General features: G+C 36.6%; 1 protein-coding gene across 1 annotated transcript in view; it reads right to left on the bottom strand.

Annotated features, from left to right (window-relative positions):
- LOC136036613 (FERM domain-containing protein 5-like) overlaps positions 1–7,003 on the bottom strand; it is a 32,147-nt gene extending 25,144 nt beyond the window's left edge. The window contains exon 1 of the mRNA XM_065718918.1: positions 6,667–7,003. Coding sequence (XP_065574990.1) covers positions 6,667–6,972 — 306 coding nt within the window. The 5' untranslated portion in view covers positions 6,973–7,003. The remainder of the gene's footprint in view (positions 1–6,666) is intronic.
- Positions 7,004–12,404: the final 5,401 nt, after the last annotated feature.

Genomic DNA, 12,404 nt, shown 5'->3' with positions numbered 1-12,404 from the left:
CTTTCTCTATCAGCAGCAAGTTTTTTGGCATAGACTCTTTGAGCATCTTCATCGGCTTTTGCCATTGTAAGTTCATCAGTCATTTTAAACTTAAACATTAATAGATTTCTACGTGAACATATATGTCTTAAATATCTTTAATGACGTCACCGTCATAGCAAAAATGACGACAACTAACTTCATGATTAAATATCTTTAATGACGTCACCGTCATAGCAAAAATGACGACAACTAACTTCATGACGTCAGTCGACAAAAAAACATGAGGTCACCTGACAGACAGACACACAGACAGACAACTTATTTTTAGATATATATATATATATATATATAAATATATATATATATATATATATATATATATATATATATATATATATATATACTAGCTGTTGGGGTGGCGCTTCGCGCCACCCCAACACCTAGTTGGTGGGGCGCTTCGCGCCCCCCCCCCAAGCGCCCCCGCGCGCGTAAGTCGTTACGCGCCATATTAGTTACGCGCCATTGTAGTTGTGTCCCTGTGTCCCACCTGTGAATATAGATAGATTTATATATGTGTTTCAAACTACGTAAAAATTGCGAATATACAACATTCTTGGCTTTCCCATTGTCTGACCATATACAAAGCCGTATGTACTAATAATGACGTCATATGCAAACGCTCTTTTTACAAACAAACAAACATGCATACACACAACTCGTTTTTATATAGATAGATAGATTGATAGATACATTACAAATTAACTACGTAAAACTTGTGAATATACAACAGTCTTCGCTGTCCCATTGTCTGGGCGTATAAATAGATGGTCAGGTTTACCGACCCTCAAAGATGCAACATACAATTGTACATTGGTAAAGCAATCTGTATTAAGATCTATACCGCATTTTTCTAGTGACTGCCCTTGAGCTTTGTTGATGGTGGTTGCAAATGCTAATCGAATTGGGAATTGCAATCTTTTAAATTGAAAAAGCAGATCCGTTGGAATCATGGGAATGCGAGGAATAAGAACAGCCTCACCCTCATAAGGCCCTGTCAAGATTGTGGCCTCTATTAGGTTTTCCATTGTTTTTTTTTACGGCAAGGCGCGTGCCATTGCAAAGCTTTGGTGGGTTGATATTTCTTAAAAGTATTATTGGTAAGCCTATTTTTAGTTGTAGCACGTGTGGTGGAAACTCTGAAGGATCTATGGAATTTAAAAATTCAGATGGATAATTAACCGCTTCATTTGGTTCCAAAATACAAATTAACTGCGTAAAACTTGCGAATATACAACATTCTTCGCTGTCCAATTGTCGCTGTATATAAATAGATTGTCAGGTTTACCGACCCTCGAACATGCAACGTACAATTGTCCATGGGAAAAACAATCAGTATTAAGATCTATACCACATTTTTCTAATGATTGACCTTGAGCTTTGTTAATGGTGATTGCAAATGCTAATCGAATTGGGAATTGCAATCTTTTAAATTGAAAAGGCAGATCCGTTGGAATCATGGGAATGCGAGGAATAAGAACAGCCGCACCCTCAAAAGGCCCTGTCAAGATTGTGGCCTCTATTAGGTTTTCCATTGTTTTTTTTACGGCAAGTCGAGTGCCATTGCAAAGCTTTGGTGGGTTTATATTTCTTAAAAGTATTATTGGTACGCCTATTTTTAGTTGTAGCACGTGTGGTGGAAACCCTGAAAGATCTATAGAATTTAAAAATTCAGATGGATAATTAACCGCTTCATTTGGTTCCAAAACTGTGTCGACTGACTTGTAAAGGACTGCCTGGTCTCGAATCTTGGTCAAAACAATATTGTTGATTTCGTGGACGTCTATATTTTTGGGTGCGAGAATCGCTCTTTCACTTAGCCATTTATTATTTTTATGATTTTTTAGAATATTCGGAAATACTTTTTCAATCAATTCATTTTTGGACGTCACTAAATTACATAAATCAGCAGGTAGTTGTATACGTCCTGAAATTGAGTCTACTGGGAGCTTTCCGTTTCCCATTGCCAGCAATTGATCTGAAAATGTTTGACCAGAGTCATCGTTTTGCAATCGGACACGCATATTTGTAGTTAATTTTAATGTTTTTACGTGTGCCCATAAATTAGAATTCTTCAGGCAAGCATTCATTTCGTCTGCAGGAGTTGATCTAGGTATTATAGGTAATGTTTGCCTGAAATCTCCCGCAAGCAATATTAATGTGCTGCCAAAGGGTTCGACTTCCCTCGCAAATCTTTCAAGCATTGATCCAGAGCCTCGAGCGATTTTTTGTGTGCCATTGTGCACTCATCCCAAATAATTAGTTTGCTTTGCTGCAATACTTTACCCATCCCAGATGATTTGGAAATATTGCACGTGGGAGTTCCTGTAGAATGCAAGTTCAGAGGCAATTTCAAAGCGGAATGAGCAGTTCTTCCACCAGGCAGCAATGTTGCGGCTATTCCGGACGACGCAATTGCCAACGCTATATCATTTTTTGATCGAATTGATGCCAGAATCAGTTTTATCACAAACGTTTTACCAGTACCTCCTGGCGCATCCAAAAAGAAAATTTCTCCAACGTTGTTATCGACACAATGCATTATCGTATCATAAATGTCTTTTTGTTCCGACGTTAACTTGGAAATGTTATTTTGTACATACGAAAATAGATCACTCGTAATAGATCACATCCAATTCTACACATGTCGAAACAGCAGCGATACGGTTAGGTGAAGGCATTCCCAAATCCTGAAGAGGTTTGTTTGCCAAACGTACGCACAAATCTTCTATAACAACTAAAGTGTAGTTATAAATTTCTGATGTAAAATCAAAAGTCATATCTGACGTCTCTAACTGTTTTCGATGGAGTATATCTTCGGACATTTTTGACTTATATTTTTCCCATAACTCTGTAGGAGCTGATGGAGAGCAAGTTGTTAAAATGATGCCAAACAATGCACGAATTTGACTTGGGGTTGACGTTTCGCACGCAACATTGATGCAGTTATCCCAGTGTTGGTCATTCTCCAATAAATTCAGAGCTTGGCATGCACTACGGTAAGTGTCATGTATAGGACCATTTACAGTCCTCAAGTACTCAAAGGATGTCGGACCGGGTACACTCATCAAAAGCAGGCGTAGAAAGAAGCATTCATGTTGATTGGGGTGAACGGTGTAGAGTCTTCCTATCGTGGTATCTTTGAAGATGGTAGGTTGGCCGTCGACTGACTTACCCTGTTTTCGACGTTCAAATACTTTATTTTTAGTATTCCACGTGTAATACGAAGGCACTTCAGTATACAGCAGTTTTTTGCAAAAGAATCATTTTTGCAAAGCGAAAAAAAGCTGTTAATGTTGTATCCGGTGGATTCAGGACTCTTTGTTGCACGTTGGTTTCCGTGAAATAAACACGTTGACCATTCTGTAAATGTACCGCTAAGTGAACAACAGCTGGACTACGTTCATGTATCGGAAATGAAAGAATTCGCCAAACAGCTTCATTACTGCTTATGTATCTTCCAGCCTGATATTGTACGATTTCATCGAAATCTTTGATTTCGGGCTGCAAGCCAAAAACTGCCATGTATATGTATTTGATTGCATTTACGGAGTTACAGTATTCAACGTTTATGTGTGCATTAAATGTTTTTGATAATAATGGGGAATATGGAACAACCCACTGGTTATCTACTTCGATGGTGGTACCGTTACGCTTCTTTATTATTGCTGTTTTACCGCCATCTTCAGTAGATCTTCTTCTATATTGTGGGTAACCATCATTGCCAGTAATTGTGTTTGATACTAAAAGTCGAGGATATTGCTTTGTGCACCTTCCTTTGGCCATGCATGGTGAATTTTCGTTCAGTGCACCGCAAGGTCCATGTATCATATTTTTTACAATAATATCATGTAACCCCTTATCGATATTTTTATCAGGTATTTCAGCGGAAATCACATCATCAATTTCGTTCGAAGTAATTTTTTTATGTAGCCAGATTAGTATATGTGCGTGTGGCAAACCTCGTTTTTGCCATTCCACTGAGTACATCCAGCATCGCACTGACCCAAACACTTCAAGTTTTACAATGTAGTTTATCAGTGATTTCAACTTTTGACGGAAGACACGGGCCGTAATGTCATGCCTATGAACCGCCGATTGTCCTTGAAGTAAAAGCTGCAGTATCTCGTCCCAAGATTGATTACATGTAAATGTAATAAATAAATCTGGACGACCATAGAGACGAACATACGCAATAGCATCTTGAGCATATTCATGCATATGACGGGGACTGCCAGCATATGACGAAGGTAAAATTGTTAATCTTCCAACGTTTGTGGTATTACCGTCATTTATAACTGCATCTCGCAAATGAATGTATTGTTCAGAGCGGAGCTTGGTCTGATTCAGGCGGATATATAGCAAACGTTCTGATTCAATTTTAGCATACATATCAACGACGAATTGGTGAAACAATTCACGGCATTTTAAAATATAATTTTCTTCATCCTGCCGAACCATTAGTCTATAGGAATAATAATGCATTGCACTGCATTTCTTATTCATTTCTTTGTTAGTGGCTGGATTCATCAATTTAATATTAAAGTGATAGCCGTCGGCTCCATCCCAAAAAATGATAGGATATTGTAGGGCATCGTAGCATCGATGAGTTTCAGCAATTCTTAACAACTGAGCGTTTCGCTTATGAAGAATAATATCTCGAGGTAAGAACTGATCACCGACCATAACGATTGCGACTTCGTCGATAGTTGGAGCATTGTATCTACGCACATGTTGGCCAGGAGGCGTTTTGTCAGCGGAAATAACAATTTTATGCGTATCAGTAGGCATCAAATCGATGGCTGTTTTGAACAGACGCACTAAATTATTATTTTCGTGGAAAAGATGTTGCAATTGGGAAAGGATTGTCCTTTCAACGTTGGGAGAAATTTCGCAACGTGCATTCAATTCAGAATTTCTATCACTGATGAAGTACAATTGTAAAAATTTATGATTCTCGCCTGAGAATGGTAGAAGGGACCCTGCTCTATGATAAATTTGCCCTTTTACTTTGAAAGTAGACATAAATTGATCTGGATTTTCGATTTGGGCTCCAAACAACGTCATTTGGAAACATGAGTTGTATTTTCTGATTTTTGACAAAAAACGCTTAGATTCTGACGTAGTTCCAGTAAGGAATATCTTCAATGGCTCTGGTGGTGCAGCCAATAGAGGAAGTTTAACTTTTCCTGAGGCGCAACACATTCCCATTGTTTCACCATTGAATTTCAAGGCCTGGCAATAGGGACAAATTTTAGACATTGTCCCGATTTGAACACATCTACTCAAGCTATAATCATCGACTGGGCTGTACCTGAATGCTAGGCGATAACTTTCAGGTTGCTCTGATTCCTCGGCACGCTTTCTTTTCTTACTTTCTCTATCAGCAGCAAGCCTGATTTCTTGCTGTTCTTGTGATTCCTCGGCACGCTTTCTTTTCTTACTTTCTCTATCAGCAGCAAGCCTGATTTCTTGCTGTTCTTGTAATTCCTCGACACGCCTTCTTTTTTCAATTTCTCTTTTAGCAGCAAGTCTGCTTCCGCGTTGCTCTGGTAGTTCCTCGGCACGCTTTCTGTTCTTTCTTTATCTATCAGCCTCAAGCCTGTTTCCTTGCTGTTCTTTTGATTCCTCGGCACGCCTTCTTTTTTCACTTTCTCTTTTAGCAGCAAGTCTGCTTTCGCGTTGCTCTGGTAGTTCCTCGGCACGCTTTCTTTTCTGACTTTCTCTATCAGCAGCAAGTTTTTTGACATAGACTCTTTGAGCATCTTCATCGGCTTTTGCCATGGTAAGTTCATCAGTCATTGTAAACTTAAACATTAATAGATTTCTACGTGAACATATGTCTTAAATATCTTGAATGACGTCACCGTCAAAGCAAAAATGACGACAACTAATTTCATGACGTCAGTCAACACAGAAACATGACGTCACCTGATCCACAGACAGACACACAGACAGACAACTTATTTTTATATATATAGATATATATATATATATATATATATATATATATATATATATATATATATATATATATATATATATATATATATATATATATAGATGAAAAGAAGTTTTTTTCTCTTTTTAAGTTGGAATCTTCAATTGCTTAGGAATTCACCTTTTTCTAAAAAATTTGCTCGGGCTAAGGGTTCTTCAACTAAAGATGCAATTCACAAAAATGTAGAATGAGGAAATAGTTTTTTTTTTCAATATAGAATGAGGATATAGTTTTTTTTTCAATCTTTATAAATGAAAATAAGGTAAAATTATTTTTTTTAATCTACGAAGAGGGGGGAGGCAATTTTTATTATTTATTTTTTCAACGAAAACAGGACAAACAATATATTTCTGAAAATCGAGGGGAGGGGATAAAAATCTATGAGAGAGCAGTTTGCTCCTCCCCCAAAAATGTTGGTGTCTCTACTTTGAACGCTTATTAGGAAGAGCTCTCCAATCTTCCCTAAATGAAGGTAATGCGTTTGACAGCAATACACTGAATACCATTTGAAATGACAGAAATAAGAATTGATTCGGACGGTGAAGAATAACACACTATTCCTCGGAATTTAAAAATACAATAATCATGAAATATATAGAAAGAAGAAATCAAAAGTAATGGTATACCTTTACTGCGTGAGGGTCTACTCCATACGTATCTAATACACAACTACGCCTTAGCAGAGCAATTTGAGCTTGGTGAGCAGTCAATCCATTGACGTTTGGGGTAGAAGTTGTAATTCCATTCGGCGTTGGCGTCGAGGCACCTTGGTGAATTTCTGCAATTTTTTCTTCTTGTTTTTCTGATTGTTGGAGGAGCAAACGCATACCTGATATGTAGCCATTGGGATGGAGCTCAGGGTCAAAGTCCCCGAGCTCAACTAAAAAATTACCCTCATTAGAAACAGAGTTGGATATCAACTTGTTTTTCATTTTTTTCTAGCAGTGAGAACCAGAAGTAGTTCAATTGGTAGAATTGCCTTAATGACTAAGGAACTAATGGACTTTGAAGTACCTAGGTTTTTTTTTAATTTTTATTTTCTTATTATTATTTTTTCAATTAATAAAAGGTTAAGACATTCATCTAGAATGTGCAAAAAACAAGCCAAAATACATGTTTGAAGCTTATCGTGGAATAAAGTACCTCTTCAGTTCATAGTTCAAAACGAGGCTCTCATACACTTAGGCTATTTTTATAGTTCTCTCTCTCTTGATAAGATAAGAACTAGTACTTGTCTGAGAGCATACTACTTGCATTACCATTCGGCCACCTCCTTCGATATCTGATTGAGGTTGATGAGTTTGGCGTGACTCGATCTACTGCTCAGTGGCTCCATGCTCCCACTTCTGTGTTCTTACGTGAAAAACAACCGCTTACGTTTCTTTGCGGATTGTATCTTAGTTTCAATAAATGTCGCTATTAGTTTCAATGATATTTCAAAAAGCTTCGAAGTCGATCAACTTTAACTTTAACCGTAAATTGCATGGTGAAGCCGGAAAAGCAACTATAGAAAGAGATCATGATAAACAGGGGAAAATAAACAGGGTAAAGAGCATGTTGAAGCTGGAAAAGAAACTCCAAGAAATGGCTTCTGCTATAAAAAAAGCTTCATTACTTAGTCTAAGACTTATTTCAGACTACATTAATCAACAAGGTTAAACCTCAAGACTATCCATGGAATTGCCCTTGGTATAAAATCAGATTGCAGCTCCTAGACTGGTCAACTCAGCAAGCCCGTCTTCTCAAGACTAAGTCTTGATTTAATATGGGAATAATAGTCTCTCGCTCAACGCATACACAGGGGAGATTGATTTAGAGTATAAGAAAACACCCTGTGATGTATTCAAAGAATCAAAAGTAGAATAAAACCAAAACATAGTCACAAAAGGTTGGGAGGAAGTCCTAGAAGAAATTGGCTGGGGAGGTAATTTAGAAGTAGGCTAGTATGTCAGTTACCTGGTATAGAATAAGAAATATTCTAAAACCAGTCTTTTTTTAAATTGGCATATCAGAAAATTATATTTAACGTAATAAGTCCTAAGCCTCAATCTGAAGCATCAGTTAGGTTAATAAGATCTTTGATAGACCTTAGTTTTAGGAATTTGAAGTTTTTGCTCTTGTCTGAAAGTGTTACAAATACATTTTGTCACATTTTTTCGATTTTTCGCATAAATTAATATTGAATCATAATCGCAAAAAAAAGTAAATTAAATTTTAAACCCAGGGTAGTAGTAAGGGACATTATGAGGAATATTCTAGATTTCTTGGAAATTGTTGCAGAGAGGTTATTCCATAAATCGCTGAGTTTAGTTTTTTTTTTCATTTTTAATAAACTTTTGGGTTTTGTCATATTTTGTGAGACTCTACATGTTCATAAAGCTTGAGACAAGAAGAAGATTGACGCAGAGCTATGACCGCTCTAATAGGATGTAAGGAAATAAGGCCGTTTTCTAAAATATGTTCAGTGACAAACCTACTTGAAATTAGATGCCGGCTAACGACAAAACTTGAAGAAAATGAAAACTTAGTATCCAAATCATGCTTACGGGGAGCATATAAAAAATGTGATCCATGTGCGAGATAGGAGTTCCGTGGAGTTTTGTCATCACAGCAAAGCCTGGAAAGGCTGATGGATATCAAACTAAGGAATCTAATCATGCTTAAACAGGGAGGTTTAGATGTTATGAAGAAAGTCGGCTCCCTAATTCTTGTCATCTGTATATGTAACATAGGTAGTTTTGAAATCCCAGGGAATTCTGGTAAAAAGCACGGTAAGCCTTTTAGTTTTTGTTGTTTTTTTTTGGGCGGGGGGGCGGGTCATGCTTAACTATATATATAGTTAATATATATAATATATAATATATAATATATAATACATTATATATATATATATATATATATATATATATATATATATATATATATATATATATATATATATATATATATATATATAATGTATTTTCTTGGTTTCAATCTTGTTTGAATGATAGGTTAATTTCTGTCAATCCACAATTTAATTTCTGTCAATCATAAGTGAATTTTGGCGTCCCTCAGGGATCAGTTTTAGGGCCAGTGCTATTTTTGATTTATATAAATGATCTTTTTTACGCAGTAAAAAAGCAGAAACCTATTCATTGCTGTAGACTCTGTCATCCTAAACCTTCCCTTGCCCATAGTGCCAGCTATAGTTCGCCATCTTCTGATGTCCTTGTTTGTTTTGCTGATGATAGCACACTCGGCACTTCGGGGAACTGTGAATCCGAGCTTCGATTAAACTTGGAATACTTGTTTGAGAGAGTAATTTCATGGCTTGATGCTAATTTTCTTACCCTAAATTATTCAAAATCCAATTTTTTTGATATTTTCGCACGTTTCTCAGATTTATCCCAAGTTATCAGAAATTCATCAGCCAAATGGGATAATTCACGAATCTAAAGATCGATATGTTCGTTTTTTTGGGCATTCTTGTTGATGAAAACTTGTCTTTCAAGCGTCACATTGATTTGATTAAAATGAAGATATGCAGGAGTCTTGGTATTTTAAGGAAACTCAAACATATTTTCCCTGGATCAATTTTGGAAATCCTTTTTCACTCCTTGATCCGATCTTACGTTTCCTACTGTCCAATAGTATGGATGTCAACCTTTCCTTCACTGTTAAAACCACTTTCTAAGGTTTATAATAAAGCTAGAAACCTCATTAAGGAAACTAGCCGTTCAAGAGTAATCCCATTACTTGATCTCGAGTCACTGTATATTCTTTCGTGTGCATGTTTTACTTTTTCTCAGCTTCATGGTGACCTCCCCTTCCCCTAAGTGTTCAGCCATCTTTCATCTCTGATCAGAATAATTATAATCTTCGCAATACCGAAAATCATATTCAAGTTCCTTTTACTCCTTGTGTAAGATCAGACTTTAATCCTTTAATTGCGAGTTATATTGTATGGAATAAGTTACCCGAATCAGCTCGAAGGTGCCACTCATTCGGTTTCTTCAAAAAAACTATTAAAAATTCATTGGTTTCTTAGAAATTATTTTATCTCTTTTTATATGTGTATATGCGTGTATGTATGCATATATATTTCCTTATTATTTCATTGGAGTCTATTTTATCTACAGATCTACATAATTAATTTAGTCTGTTCAATCTATTAGTCTATTTAGTTTTGTTTTCTATAGTTTTTCATTTTATTTATATTTTCCTCTCTTCTCCTTTTTGCTCTTCTCTCTGTGAGTAAGTGATTATTTAATTTTTATTTCTTCTCTGAGTAAGTGGCTCGTTCATTTTCCCCTTTTTTACAGGCCAAAGAGCCTCTGGGGAAATAGTAAAATGTAATATTGTATGTGGTTTTCGTGATGAATAAATCTTATCTTCTTCTTCTTCTTCTTCTTCTTCTTCTTCAAAGAGGAAGTACTGTGCAGGACCCCGGTCTAATACTGGCAGAACGGGGCGAAAAACCTGTGGGCTCTATAACAAGTTGGGGAAGGGACAAAAACATTACAGTTGCGTGTTCAATGAGTTGAGGGGGCTTTATGCTCCATCTATGTTTATTTTTCCTCGATCTCGTATGTCTCCGCTCTTAGAAAAAAAAACGTACCACCTGGATCAGTTTACTCATGCTCTAAGACAGGCAGGATCAATGAAGAACTGTTCGTTATTTGGTTAAAATACTTTGCTCAGTTTACTCATGTCAGTAATGACAACAAAATGCTTCTCATTCTGGACAACCATTCTACTCATTGCTCATCTGAGGCTTAGGATATTTGTAGGGAGAAAGGGATTGTTATAGTGTTGCTGTCGCCCCATACATCACATAGGCTTCAGCTTCTGGATGTAGTATTTTACTCAGCCTTGAACGCTGCTTACAAAAGGGAATGTGATTTGCTCATGACAATCAGGAACTTAGTAAAAATTATCCCTTGCAATGTAGCAGATATATTCAACAAGGTCTATTCACCAGTTGCTACGATTGCAAAAGCATCAAGTGGGCTCAAAAACACAGGGAGAAGTCATGACTGAACAAAACTTAGAATCCTCAGCCCAATTTAAAAAAGTTCATATTCAGCCTAACAAAGAAATTGATGTGTCTATATAAGAGATTTCACCTCTACCTGGATGCAGTAGTTGTGCTGATGAACCAAGAAAAGGAGCGAGACTAAAGCAACATTCTCAGATCTTGACTTCAACACCGATGAAAATCCTACTTCAAGAAAAAAAAAGAAAGCGAATCGATCGATGAGGAAAACATTTGTGAAGAAGAATCAAAAAGTGAGCTTTTTTTGACAAATATGGGTAAAGGAACCTGTTTCTCTTGTGAAGACACAGGGAAAGTTGGAGAGATGTGGTATCGGTACACTTCTTGTGCATTATGGGCACATCAAGGATTTCCTGGATGTGACACTCCTGACGAGTATTTATGTGACATGTGCTCCAGAAAGTGAAATTGAACTAAAGTTCTTAAAGTCCATAAGTTAAATATATTGGCGCTCAAATTTTGTGAGCCATTTTTAGTATGGAAAGATGTTTTTTTCAAGTAACTGGCTTCTAATTATGTCCATACTTTCAATTACATTTTCAACTGTTCCTCGACTCCCCACTCTTTACGCTAAAGTTTTTTACTGTTTAATAAAGTAGAATTGAGAAAAAAGAGTCAAACTTTAGCGTAAAGAGCGAGGCGTTGAGAAGGGAACAGCCCCTTTCATACACGGAGTAATTTCTGTTCGTTTTAAGTTTTAATGTTGCTCCTTACTTTCAGTTAAAAAAAAACTATTTTTTTATTTAATTGAAGAAAGAGGTGATTTTTTGGTCTTATGGGCACCCGATGGTGCAAGAGCTTTTGACTCGTGCATATTTTCGCAGGTTTTGCTGGAGGCCTTTTTGAAAGGTACTGATGATGCGGTAATTACTTGTTTAAGATACATGTGTAGAAATCTGAAGGCTGGAATTAAAGATGGTATTCAACTATTTCCGATTCTAAAAGGTGTACGCCAAGGAGCTCTGACTTCTCCAGTTTTGTTTAATAATTGCGTTACTGGTGCTCAGGATAAGTTGAACTCTACATTTATCTTCAAAGAAATTGATCTTTCGCTAGTTACGTTTGCGGATGACCTACTAAACCTTTCCTGCACTTTTTAAGGATGCTCTTCAACCTTTGACTTTCTCCAAGAATAGTACGAACACATTGGTTTGATCTTTAATGCTGATAAAACAGTTGTTCTACGATTCAACTATAAAGGGAATAGAAACTCAAAAAGTCTATCCATCTCTGAGGTTCCTTTGACAAGCAACCTTGCTTACCTGGGCATGCCTATTGGACTAAATTTGAAAGAAACTGTAAATCTGGCAATTAAAAATTATGCCA

Source organism: Artemia franciscana, chromosome 15 (assembly GCF_032884065.1).
Source record: "Artemia franciscana chromosome 15, ASM3288406v1, whole genome shotgun sequence".
Taxonomy (NCBI): domain Eukaryota; kingdom Metazoa; phylum Arthropoda; class Branchiopoda; order Anostraca; family Artemiidae; genus Artemia; species Artemia franciscana.
The sequence above is the reverse complement of the archived record's forward strand: the minus strand, read 5'-3'. Positions and strand labels throughout refer to the sequence as shown.